The sequence below is a fragment of the Pleurodeles waltl genome, chromosome 6 (genome assembly GCF_031143425.1).
Source record: "Pleurodeles waltl isolate 20211129_DDA chromosome 6, aPleWal1.hap1.20221129, whole genome shotgun sequence".
NCBI classification, from domain to species: domain Eukaryota; kingdom Metazoa; phylum Chordata; class Amphibia; order Caudata; family Salamandridae; genus Pleurodeles; species Pleurodeles waltl.
The window spans coordinates 1050163953-1050176637 of record NC_090445.1 but is presented as its reverse complement, the minus strand read 5'-3'; the positions used below and the strand labels follow the sequence as shown (position 1 = coordinate 1050176637).

General features: G+C 42.3%; 1 protein-coding gene across 22 annotated transcripts in view; it reads right to left on the bottom strand.

Annotated features, from left to right (window-relative positions):
* KCNAB2 (potassium voltage-gated channel subfamily A regulatory beta subunit 2) overlaps positions 1-12685 on the bottom strand; it is a 961933-nt gene that overhangs the window by 408986 nt on the left and 540262 nt on the right. The window contains exon 1 of one of the 22 annotated variants that reach the window (XM_069239973.1): positions 808-1997. The exons of the other annotated variants lie outside the window; for them this stretch is intronic. Within the exon in view, the coding sequence (XP_069096074.1) occupies positions 808-1019 (212 nt within the window). The 5' untranslated portion in view covers positions 1020-1997. Of the gene's footprint in view, positions 1-807; positions 1998-12685 lie in introns of those variants that run through there. 22 annotated transcript variants of the gene reach the window in all.

Below are 12685 nucleotides of genomic sequence, written 5' to 3'. Positions count from 1 at the left end.
CCTAATTGCTTTGTTTATGTTGAGGCTTTTCTGCAAGTTAAAGGTAAACCTCACCATCACAATACAGGCATGGTGGAAGTACACGACAGGTGAACTGGACATGACAGCTTTGAATATGATAAATTCTACCTACACTCTTCGCGGGGCTGCTGAGATGATTCTGTGTAAAAACGTGGCAAGCCAAATCAGGAGGTCCCACTTATTAAAATCAGGAGGTCCCACCTATTAAAATCAGGAGGTGCAGCCTTTCAACATGGCTGCTTTACATGAGCTGTACATATTTCAGTTCGGTTCATCCTCCCTGCGTTTGGTGATGGGCCTGAAATAAAGTGATGGCCACAAGACGTGTAGGAGTATATATGTAGGAGTACACTGTGGCTATTAAGTATCCAGCATGAAAACTAAAGTGCGCAGTGCACATCCAGCAGCCAATGCAACCCACAGTTGGGGCGCTGAGTGGACAGACGGAGAGGAATGAATTACTACCAGGCACCTGCTGCTACTGCTATTTTTACAACTATCCAACAAGCCAAAGTTGTAATTGTGTAAGCACGAGAAAGGTCCCCAATATAATACTCATTTTAAATAAAGAAAAAGTAGCCTTCAGCTGCAATGCAATTGCCTTCTCTACACCTTCACAGTTGCGTGACCCTAAAATGACCACAGCACCTGCACACAAAATGACATGCCAGCTGCTGCAATGTGAAAATCCGCTTCACATTTTGCAGGCATATGACCTAAAGCAAATCTGCTACGAAGGAACAGCAACACAGTGTACCCACCCCTGACCACAGGAGTTTTCCATACCTAAATTTCATCCCAGGCTCCTTTATGCTGGCATCACTCGCATGGGCGACGTTCTGCACCGACAGCTGTCCCAGACTCCGTGCCACCATCGCCACCGCCCTGAATTTGGTGCGGGCGGCCAGGCTCGGACTGCTCGCATTTTGCCTGTTTAACCGATCTTCCGCACTCCTGGTTTTCAAACTGTGCTCTGAGCATGCAAAAGAAACTTGCATGTTGGCGTAATCCCCTCTTCTGAGCTGTTTTTGTTTATTAGAATCGTGAGTCCGCCCGGCTTCGTCGACAGCGTGCCACTCCGTCGGCTGCTCTTCTTCCCAGAAGTTGCTGCTCAAGCGACGAATTGCGACATTTTTCTCCACAAAAGCACGTTCAAAGGCGCGGTAAATACCACATTTTTTAGGCTGTCAGTATTAATCAGCCCTGCTGTCTTGCCTCCGGTGGAAAAGCAAAAAAAGCAATCCTCGTCTCCCCGGCAGTAAGATAACTTGCTCACACAAACGCTTGCAAAGGATGCACTGCAGCCAACAGAGCTCTGTGATTTCCTAGAGTACATTGCATAAGCTGCTTCCCTTCTTTTGCTCCCATGGATCTATTCTCGGGGATCCCCTTTATGCTGATGCCCCTCTGTTCAGCGAGAGGCCGTGTCTGAGGCACTGTCTCAACGTGTGTAGGGCTCTAGCCGCACTGTCGGCAGCATTGCCCCCGGCGCCAGTTCATCCAAATGTCGCCTGCAGGTGCCTTGGGAGCAATGCAATCGCATCAAATGTCACTTTCGATCAGGTGTTACAACTGTCAACACGGACGTCCAAAACGCGACTCGTTTAAGCAACATTACCAATTAAATCACAGGTGGGTAAACAGCGCAGATCTCAGGGTTTTTAGGGCATGCACCAGGTCAGTTCGGAACTCTCCCACTTTACCTTCCAAGGCGGCATGCAGAGCGTAGATTCTCCACGCGCCGGGGCACGAGCTGCTCCCGCTCCCGGCAGACCAAACAGGAGGGAATCTCTCAAGTCGCGAGCACAATACACCTCCACGGGCACCACGTGACCTCGAGGCATGCCCGAGTCAATTAGGTGACCAGTCAGCTGTACGGCGGGCGAGCAGTCAGCAATCCATTATTTACCAAGCGGGCAGGCGCGGATGCGGCTCCCGCCGGGGATTACAGCGCAGGCAGCTATTGCGCTTGGTGTATTTTCTCTATCATATGCAGTGACCAGCGGCTGGCACGAGAAGATAGCGTAGCGTCTTTTGGAAGGAGCTGCATCTCTTTATTAGTTTTACGTGACAGAAAGTATAGGGGCCTTGCAAACGGGGAGGCGCAGTTATAATGACTGCAATCTAGGCACTGCAATGTGCGTTTGTATAACTGGGTGTTTCCTTATGAAAAATATGTGACCTTTAGCATCGTTATTCTTCTCTCTTGTGCACATAAGGCATTTATATAAATTAGCACCGTATCGTAACAGAAAGTATATAAATAACTTGACTTAAAAAAAAAAAAAAATATATATATATATATATATATATATCTACACACACACACACACACACACACACACACACACACACAAAGGTTAAACCTGTTCTAGTTAGGAACACTTTATTTACTATCGCTATACAAACCGAACCCAAAATACACAAACATTACACATTCTAAAGTTAAAGTTACACTTTAAATTTATACATTTACAACATCTTTAAATTTATATAACTAACTACAAACCAAACTTAAACAACACTAAAATTGCAAACTTACACCTTTAATTAATTATTTACATAACACTTTAAAATTATTATAACTTGTGCACCTTCACACAGTGTATTCGACTCTGTAGCCATACTACCCTAACTATAACTTGCACCTTCTCCATGCAGTGCTTATACCCTTTTATATTATGAGACTTATACCATCTAAAAGAATTGTATTTACAATAATAGTTATGACATCGCAAATCAAATCCTTTGTGAGAACACATCATAGAGTGGCAAGTACAGCAAACGCTATTGCCACTCTGTAATATAATATATTATGTCCTCTGATCTCACAATAACTTTGTGATAAATAGTCAACAGACTGGTATTTCATAGACATAGTATACAAGTTCAAGTGCCATTTCCTCTAGGGAAAACAGACTAATGTAATCAATCGACATAAAAACATTTTCATTCATGTCATTGTAGTGGTTCTTAACTCATTAGTAAATCACTTTGTTGCTTTATCATAAATGTATGCTACAGCACAAATATATATCTGAGCATATATAACAATTCATTAAAAAAACAGTTACAAATTGAGTTCATAATCAGGCTTAAACGTGCAAATCCACTGAAATTTGACAGTTACATTTACCAACATACACCATAATTTGTGCCACCCGCCATGTTGTTTTCTTGAGAGCTCTTTTCTGTGTTTCTGTATTTTTGGCAAATTTAAGTTTTGAGCAACGCAGGTAGCGTAAGTATGGCACGTGTTGTGTACAGTGGAAACCATAATTAAAGGATCACAATGACGTGTATACGCTCATGCATGCATAGGTGTCTTGATGATACGACGACCCAGCATGATGAAATATGTGCAAACATTCGTCGTCATGAGCCAACCATTTTTTATTTACTTTTTATTTACTTTTTATTTATTTAATCTCAAGGATGTCCTAGCGCAGGCGGCCTTACCGCAGCCCCCTCGAAATACTATCCATGCCTTTTGGGAACTCCCAGCTAGAGCAGGTCATTGCAAATGTGGTAACTGTGTTGCCTGTAGGTACAGTACAAATACAAATGAGTTTATCCACAAAAACATTAAGACCTCACTAATACGTTTTTCTAACCGTAACACTTAGGATGTTATCTATGTGATTTGGTGTCCTTGTGATCGCATATATCTGAGTCAAACTACACAAAAAGTAAAATGAAGAATTCTACAACATAGAAGCCAAATAAAATGTGGAACAACTGGAGCACTGCTGGTTCAACATTTTCAAAGGCTAAACAATACCTGCGAGGATATAAACTGGCAGGTGGTAGAACAGATCTCGCAGGGACCACGTGACCGTGATAAAGCAAGTGCACTATCAAAGAAGGAACTGTTCAGGATAGACAAATTGGACTCTATAAACAAGGGTCTTAACAGAGTAGAAGACTGGAGACAAGCAGCATTTTCTGGATACCCTTAGCCCCAGGCAGATCTCCCATATTGCTTTTGGTTGGCACCTTACCAGTCCATCACTACTGTTGTTGTTCCTTTAGAACCTGTTTTTTCGAAAAGATTGCTGATAACTGTATATTGCTCCTGGATATAGTTTTATTGAACCTTGAAGGAATGGGTTATCTGGTGTATTATTTGCTTATCAATATATGTATTTCACATGGCTTTCTTGAATCACATGCCTTTTAAAATATATACCTAAATAGGAATATATACCAAAATAGGAACTGCCGCTCTGCATAACATCACATCCAGACTTTATCCTTAGTTAATTTTTAATTGATTTTTGTATCTATTTTTGAGTTCACCCAATAGAAAAAGTCATTAGCCTTTTTGTTACACTGGGGTTCTTTCCCCCCCTTTTTTTGAATGAATACAGCCCTTATCCAGTCCCCGTGTGCCTTTGTCAATGGTGCGGTATCATTCAGTCTTTTTTCCTATAGAACGTCACTACGTGAGCAAAGTCATTTAAATACAATGACCTCAGGCACACGCACTTTTCGTCCTTGAGAGAGAGAGGCCAGTGTGTTTAACTTTACACCAGTGGCTTTAGGCGTGGTTAAAATGCTATACGGCTGGCTTTCTAGGAAGGCAGTTCTCGGTAGCTCACCTTAGGAGGTAAGAGACGTTACCACACGGTCTACTGTTAAAGGAATGCCGTGATCACACATCCCTGTTCTCAGCATTCTGATACGCACACTCTCTGTAAATCTATGCACAGGTTTTTGTTTGATACAATTTAACCTACTGTGTGATGCCATAATCCCACGGCCTTGCTTTTTACTGCATGCGGCATCTTCACATGCAAATTTTCGGTGCATCCTTTTTCGATGGTTTTGGAAGTTCCCTTGCCACAATGTCGTTTGTTACTGATGTTGCGGTTTCGCAGCCGAGTTGGCTCTGTGCTTGGCACCCGCTCTGCGCTGCATGCTGATGCTGACATTTTAAGTACTTTGTGCTCACATGGTTGGTTGCCCACCTCCAGGGATGAACCAACAAGGATTGTTTGGCTCTAAGATGCCAGGGCCCCAAGTTCTGGTTGTCTGAGCACATGGCACCCATTGCAATCAGTTTACTGACTCGCGCGATACAGTCACTTCAGCGGTTCATATCGGTTGACTTTACTGGCTGCTTCCAGGATGAGCCATCTGGTTTCATTCCATTTTCATTTCATCATATGGATGATATATGGATATTGTTCTGTATTCACTAATGCATGGCATCACGTTGGTCACAGGCCTATGGAGGGAATTTAGAGCCTCTTGCTATTAGAAGTTCTCTTTTCTCGCTTATGACATTGCACATTTTTGCTAACAACCATGTTTAGACTTTGCGATACATTTTTACACAACCCTGTGATAGATCCTCGAAGGAAGTCAGATGTTGGGTCCCCCCTCCAGCTACTTATGGGGGGCAAGTGGTTACTGCACACTGGATGTTTTATTATGCCAATGCTACAAGGGACACACACCTTCACAAGGATTATCTGGCTGTGTTGGCCACTTACCTTAGTTTGCAAGTCCTTTTAAAAATGTGTACCATGACATACAAACCCAAGCAGAGGATTTTGACTGATAGCAAGTTTTTCATTTTTAGGTGTTTCCTACAAATTACCTTTGTCCTGATGATGGCCCTTATTTAGGTCGCCATGTGGCTTGCAACATCGATAATTTAGTACATTGGACTGGTTCTCTGAAGAATTTAACTAAAGGATATCAACACTTTCGTGACCGAGTGTTGTCTTTTTTACCTATATGCCCATATCAGTCATTTGTATATATCTGCACCTTGAAAAGCACTTGCACACCATTATTTCACTCAATCACTTTCAATGCACCACATCACTCTTAGGAGCACATATGTTTGCATATTATTCTGATAGGAATTGGATAGTTGATTTAAATAAGATAATCTTTGTTATAAACAAATTCATTTTATACACTATCCTATCAACTCTAGGTTTATTTTAACAATTGACACAGAAGTCTAGGATCATACATCCATCTAATGGACCATTTGTGTGGTGTTGTTCATCTTACCCAAGTCCTAAGATTACTTGGTAGCCCCTTATACTTTGCAGTTGAGCAACGCAGGCAGCATACGTTATGGCATGTGTTGTGTGCTTTGGAAACCATAAAAAAGAAGCACAACGATCTGTATATGCTCATGCATGCATAGCTATGTCATGATAATATGACAGCCCAGCATGATGACATATGTGGGAATATTCGCCCTCATGCTGCAGCCATTGTTTTTAATTTTTTATTTACTGTTCAAAGATTGCAGGAGTCACTTGGAGCAGTACATGGAAAAATACATTAATTACACTTAGGTGAAGGCACATTTACAAAACGGAGTCGTCTGATAGAAAACAGCAGCTGCTGGTCCCTACAAAAAACCTAAACAATAAATACATTTCTGTACACACACAAATACATTTTTTTTGCTGAGGACCAATAAGGGCAGGGTGGGAGTGTAACCAGGGATCGGGTGAGAAAGAAGGCAACACTGTGGAGCAACAGAGCGGTTTGAGACTAGGGGAGCAAATAAATAAAAACAAATCGAAACTCAGAAAAGTGTAGTGGCTAGAGAAGCAAAACATGAACGGGGTGGGAGAGGGGAGGAAGCAGGAGCGCATAGGATTAGGATCATATTTGAGAGGAAGAAGCAGCACACTAGGGGAGAGCAAGATAAAACGTACTCTCATGGAGCGCTGAAGAAAAAACTTCCCTGAGTGTAAGCAGTAGAAAGATACCAGTTATCCAATCAAAAGGTTGGTAGAAAAGCTATGCTCCAGGGGAGAAATAAACACAAGAGAAATAAGGAATACATTGGATAAGAAGCAGGCAAATGAGAGTGACAAAAAAAAGCCAAATATTGTTATGCAAGGGGCAGACATAAACCCACTGCACTCTGGTATGGTCCACAATAGATTTTTCGTTACATTTTAAAGTTATCTGGCTCAGATTCGTAGACAGTTACAAAATGTTTTAGGCAAGATCTAAAAATCATGTTTTCTTACTCATATGAAGTTTGGTGTAAATTCCTTTAGGGAATTTTGCATATGGGGAGAGCAAAATGTTGCGTGGGAGTCATAATTGGAAATGTATTTATTAACAGTTTTTTCCCAGCAAGTCAACCAAATATACCTAACTTTATAATTCCTTTTGCCCATCCCCAGTCCCTCTTTAAATGCTCGATTCTCTTGGAAGGCCAAGATAGTGGATTTCTCTCCTTACGTCTCCGGTTGCAGGGAGGCGGTACAAAAGTCCTTATGCAGGGGGCTCCCCAGCTGGGCCTTGAGATTTCATTGCTGCACCCGGGGCTTCCAAAACCGAACTCCTTGCTCAGCCGCCAGGCTGCTAACAAAATGGCAGAGGTCATGAAGCAGTACTACTGAGACGACCACAAGAACCAACCTGGCTGCAGGGGGGGCCAGCAGAGTTGTCAGAAATGAGAAGCCGCGGGGACACAATGGCGCCTTGAGGAGAGACCCAGTTGGTGGGGCTGTCTAATGTTGACAAGAGAGAAGCTGATGTGGCTGTGGCAATTAGCACCCGCTGGATCTGGTGTGGCCACTCTATGTGAGTTCCTTTGGGCATAGGATAGCCCTGCTTACCTTCCACAGCGACTGCTGGAGGTGATTGGATGGCTCGGTGGGCACCAGAGATGGAGCACACTGTTGAGGTGTGCTCCATTGGCTGACATGCCTGGCGACTGGCAGTTAGATCAAGGCTGCCTGGCGGCTGAAATGGCTCATGGCTCACATTGTGGTGTTAATGCAAGCTGACGTTAGGGGACCAGTGCACAGACTGTCATCCAAGACACTTGAGTTGAGTGAGCTGTTGTGAAGACAGGCCCCTCCCCTCCTTCCTCTGGCCTCGGTGGACTAAGAATAGGGGACTTTGGGACGCAACCTTTTTTTGCCCAATGGACTTGCTGTGCTGTCCCGCCTGCCATGGTCCTGGGCCCAAATATATGTAGCGAACACAGGGCCTGCTGCCTGGGACAGACTAGAGGCAATGGGCCTGAGTACTTGGACTCCTCAGCACTGGAGGTTTTGGGTGCACTGCCCCACCTCGCTTCGCCTTTGGCTGCTCTGGTGCTGTGCCTGCACATGCTCCACCATTACCGGGAAGTCCTCCTTCGGCCTCTGACAGCTCGTGCTGCCTGGCTTTCCAATGGCTGAGTCGCGAAGGAGGCCCAGGCCTGAAGTGTTTCTAGGACCCAAGAATCACCCTACACCTGGGTAGCATACTCCCGTATCATGGAAGAAGGGGGTTTTCCTGGACAAGACAATGCTCATTGGGTCTATCCGCCTCTAAACCCACTCCAAAACTTTCTTTCTCGAAACTCTAGAGGCGGCCTGGGAATGGACAATGGAGCAGAGACCTCTCACATGCAATTCTTTCCCGACCCCGGTCCTCCCTCATCAGCTAGGCAAGCTTGAATCCAGTGGCACAGTGAGCAAGGGACCCACCTCTGGGCATACCCTGGCCATTTAAGGCAGGAGGGTGAACTGATGGTCACCTAAAGGCTATTAAGCCCGCAATCTGTTATATTGCCAGCAACACTGCATCCTTCAAAGTTAATTTCTTTACTGATGGTTCTGAAAATGTTTGCAGTCTCATCTGTTCTTAATTAAATACTCGCATTTCCGCCCGCTGGCCCAGCGGGAAACAGGCTACAACATTGCCATCGGCTCATAAGCGAGCTGGTGGCAATGTTGCAGTGCGTCGGGTGTGACAGCGCCCGTTGCGCATCTCACTGTCTATGGGGAGGCCCCTATCTCCGCCAGCCTTTGCATGGCGGTGAGACCGCTATGCAAAAGCCAGTGGAGAGGGGACTCTTTATCCCCAGGGCAGCGCTGCCCTGGCGGATTAAGAGCCCCAGCACCGCCAGACTGGCGGCAACTTGGTGGTGCCTACGGTTGGACCGTGGTGGCTCCACCAGGGTTGTAATGCAGAGGCCAGACCGCTGCTTTGGCGGCGGCCCGACCTCCACCTTGAGTCTGGCGGTCCTAGGACCGCCAGACTCAATCAGAGCTCCACTGTTTTTAAAGAAAGCTGTCAGAGAGCACTATGTAAAAAAATAACAGTCATTGATTCCATTATGTTCAAAACAAAAGTGAAGAGTCTTGATTTCAACAATGTTTAAAAATTTTGGTCACATCAATAATGGCAAGTCTGTTGGGTGACATAACGCCATTATTAATGTGCAGTTTGGATACGGGTTCGGGTATCAACTACCGTTTACACGGCAAACAATTATAAGGACGCAAAGTAAAAAACTGGGGAATAAGGAGTAGGGAATGAAGAAAGAAAGAAAGAAAGATATGCTGCTTCTCTGACACCATCAGTTGTCCAGTGCCATTCTATCAGTCCATGCCAACTGAGTATACTAAGGTCTGTTGTAAACGCACTGATAAGCTGGTAAATAGGATAATGATTTATATAGTTCTGTATTTCTCTAGTCTTTACAGTTCTTTATTCCTCCCCATGTTCCTCTTGTTCCTCATGTAAATACTTTAGTTTCTCAGTATATGTCTGTCCTCACATTGGAGGGTTTAACTGCCGCTATTACCTTCTTGGGCGAATTGTAATAATAATTGTTGAAATAACCAGAAAGGGCAGTGTAACAAGAAATTAGCTTTTGAAGTTATGCCCTGTTTTACTGAACAAAACGCATTGGCTGTATGGGATTCTGAATGGAACTGAAATAAGGAGGACTGACTTATGACTTCAAGACTCTTCATTTTTGTTTTGAACTTAATGGACTTGGTGACTCATTTTTAAGTGAGTACCCCTGGATAGGTTTGTTTGTCTATTTTCTGCTTTGGCAGCACTATTGTGAGCAGCACCTATATAGAATTAGGGACGGATTTGGATGTGCTGCTGTCTTTGTCCTGCTTCCATGTAACTTTTTTTAACAAAGAAAAAACATACCATACACATTCACTTACTTCTACTGAAAATGTTAATTACCAAGAATGCCGCTTTTGTTTTTTCAAAAGGAAACACAATTTATATGTTGCTGGGCTGAAAGAGATTGTGATAACAAGCAATGTTGTACTCTGCAAAAAGAGTCTAACGCTGAACACCTTATGCAGTAAAATGTGTGTGTCTTTCTCACACCCAGTCGTGCCAGTTATATTTTAGCACTTGCACTCATCTCAGGCCTGTTAATCCTGTGTAGCCACAAAATATTGGTAAACCTCCACATACAAGTTAGTTAGTTCATGTCTTGCTTTTCACAGTCCAAGTCTAAGGTAACCCATCCAGCCAAGTCGATGCATCCAGTGGAAATTTATTTTGAAATACATGGAGGATGAAGAGTCATATGGAGTGCATAAGAGATGAGCAAACGCCGACACGTGTTTCGCCCCCTAGTGGTATATATACCTGGGGCTTTCTCAAGGCTGTTCAGATATTCTTAAGATAAATTCATATAAGACCTCATTATCTTGTTCGATTGATTTAGGAACACATCTGTATCAACAAAAATCATTTGAAAGAACAAATTATAGCTATCAAAATCTCTATAGTTACATTCACTAGGCAGCACATATATATAGAGAAATATGTACAAATATAACATTAGGCCTATACATACGGACGCTAAAATGAGAAAAGTATCCAAATGTAAGCGTTCATACTTAGTGCAAGTGTGAAAAAGCAAGAAGATTAAGTACAGCATCTTTTCTGTGAATGATATAATGGCAGGAGGCACGTTAATTCAATGATCCGAGGAAATCCAATATCATTTACCAGATTATAAAGGTTAGTGTTAAACTACTTTGGTGAGAGATCGTGTGGAAAACTAATAATAATACACTAAACAAATTAGTCATACCCTAAGTGTAGATTACAAATTAAAGAACCGTGGTCACTAATTCAGTAGTAAAGAGAATGCTTAATTACAGTAAAACATAAAGAGACATGGAAAAGTATGTAAACTAAAACTAATTGATTATGAAAAATCACTCAAAAGGCTGGAAGTTCACAGGATAAATCCCTTGCTGTGGTTCAACAGTCTTTAGGCTCGGCGTTCAGGTATGACGCCATTTTTATTATGAAGTGAACGATTAGTCCTACACTGATTTTAACTAACCAGAACAGTAAACAGGAAGAGGGGCCTGGAGGCAGCCATCTTGGAAATGAAAAAATTAGTAAGATTAGACGGTCCGGGGTCCTATTTTAGTTTTTACTACCATATGTTAGGAAACTATACCTCAAAGCGACTGGTAAAAATATGTCAAAGTATTAATGTGCCCAGATAAAGCGATAAGGGTGTCATTTGGTTGGATCATTATCCATAATCACAAAACCGCCAGCTTTGTGGACGGCTTACTACCAAAGAGAAATTAATGATTTAGCCAAACTTAAATTATAAATTGAAGAACAGGAGCGGCCATCTTGGAGTGTTTGATAGAATAACAGATTTAAGTTAAATGGTGAAACCGTTAATAATGAGAGAACTACTCATAACAAATTACAGGTTAAGTTATTAATTATGTACTAAAAATCAGTCAAGAGCTCTAGAAAAAAGTCAATACTGAGCCTAAGGTAATACTACTTCTCTGTTGTTCTCAAAGCTTTTAGCTCCTCAGCTAATCCATGACAACCATATTTGTTTACTTAGCATAATCCTCCTCAAAATGTAAATATCAGCCATATTAACATATATCCTAAATGCAATAAGGAGAAGCCATTATTGTGCTAAATTAAACTTGGAATACTGAGTGAATCTTTACAGTGGCGCAAGTGTGGCCCCCTGCTCTTATTGCTCTTACTCCGAATCATATTGTGAGCATATAAGGTACAAGCAAAAACATTGTAGCACCTAAGATACGGAAAGCATAACAAGTAATCTTACTTACGCTTATCATATTAATTAATAGTCAGAGTAACCAATAGTGCCATTCTGCATCTTTGTTTAAACCATTTCTGACAAAGTCAAAGCGGATGATGAAAGAACTTTCGTGTTGTCGCAGTTTTAATTCCTGAAGACCACAAAATGAAAAAGTCCTGGTATGTGGATGACATGATATAAAATGTTCAACCAACGGAAGATGCACATCATCTCTTTGTATATTACGAAAATGTTCCTGTAACCTTTGTTTAAGCGGTCTAATCGTACTCCTAATGTAATATTTATCGCAAGAGCAAATGATGAGATATACTACATTGATACTGTCGCAATTGATAAAGTCCCTAATTATAAAGTCATGATCGTTGATGGTAATTTGTTTTGTTTTAGACAAACCAAGTTTGCAAATAGAGCAATTAGCACAGGTATAAAAGCCAGTTACTGGTTGAAGAAAATGTTGTGATGTTTTCTTGTTGTAGAGGAAATGAATCCTGTGTGCTACCCTATGATGACTCCAAGCTTCCACTAGACAAAAGTATGTTCTCTCTCCAGAAAGAACACAAATCTCAAGAGTTATTTTGACCTATTTATGTTATATACACTTTGTGCTTTGTCTAGCAACACGTTCTTTGCAGCAGACACATTAACCGTCTGCGCTACCTTATAATGAGTCCAAGCTTCCACTAGACAAAAGTACGTTCTCCAAAAAGAACGTTAACCCTCTGCGCTACCTCATAATGAGCCCAAACTTCCACCACACAAAAATAAGTTCTCTCTCCCAAAAGAACATTTATCGCCAGAGTT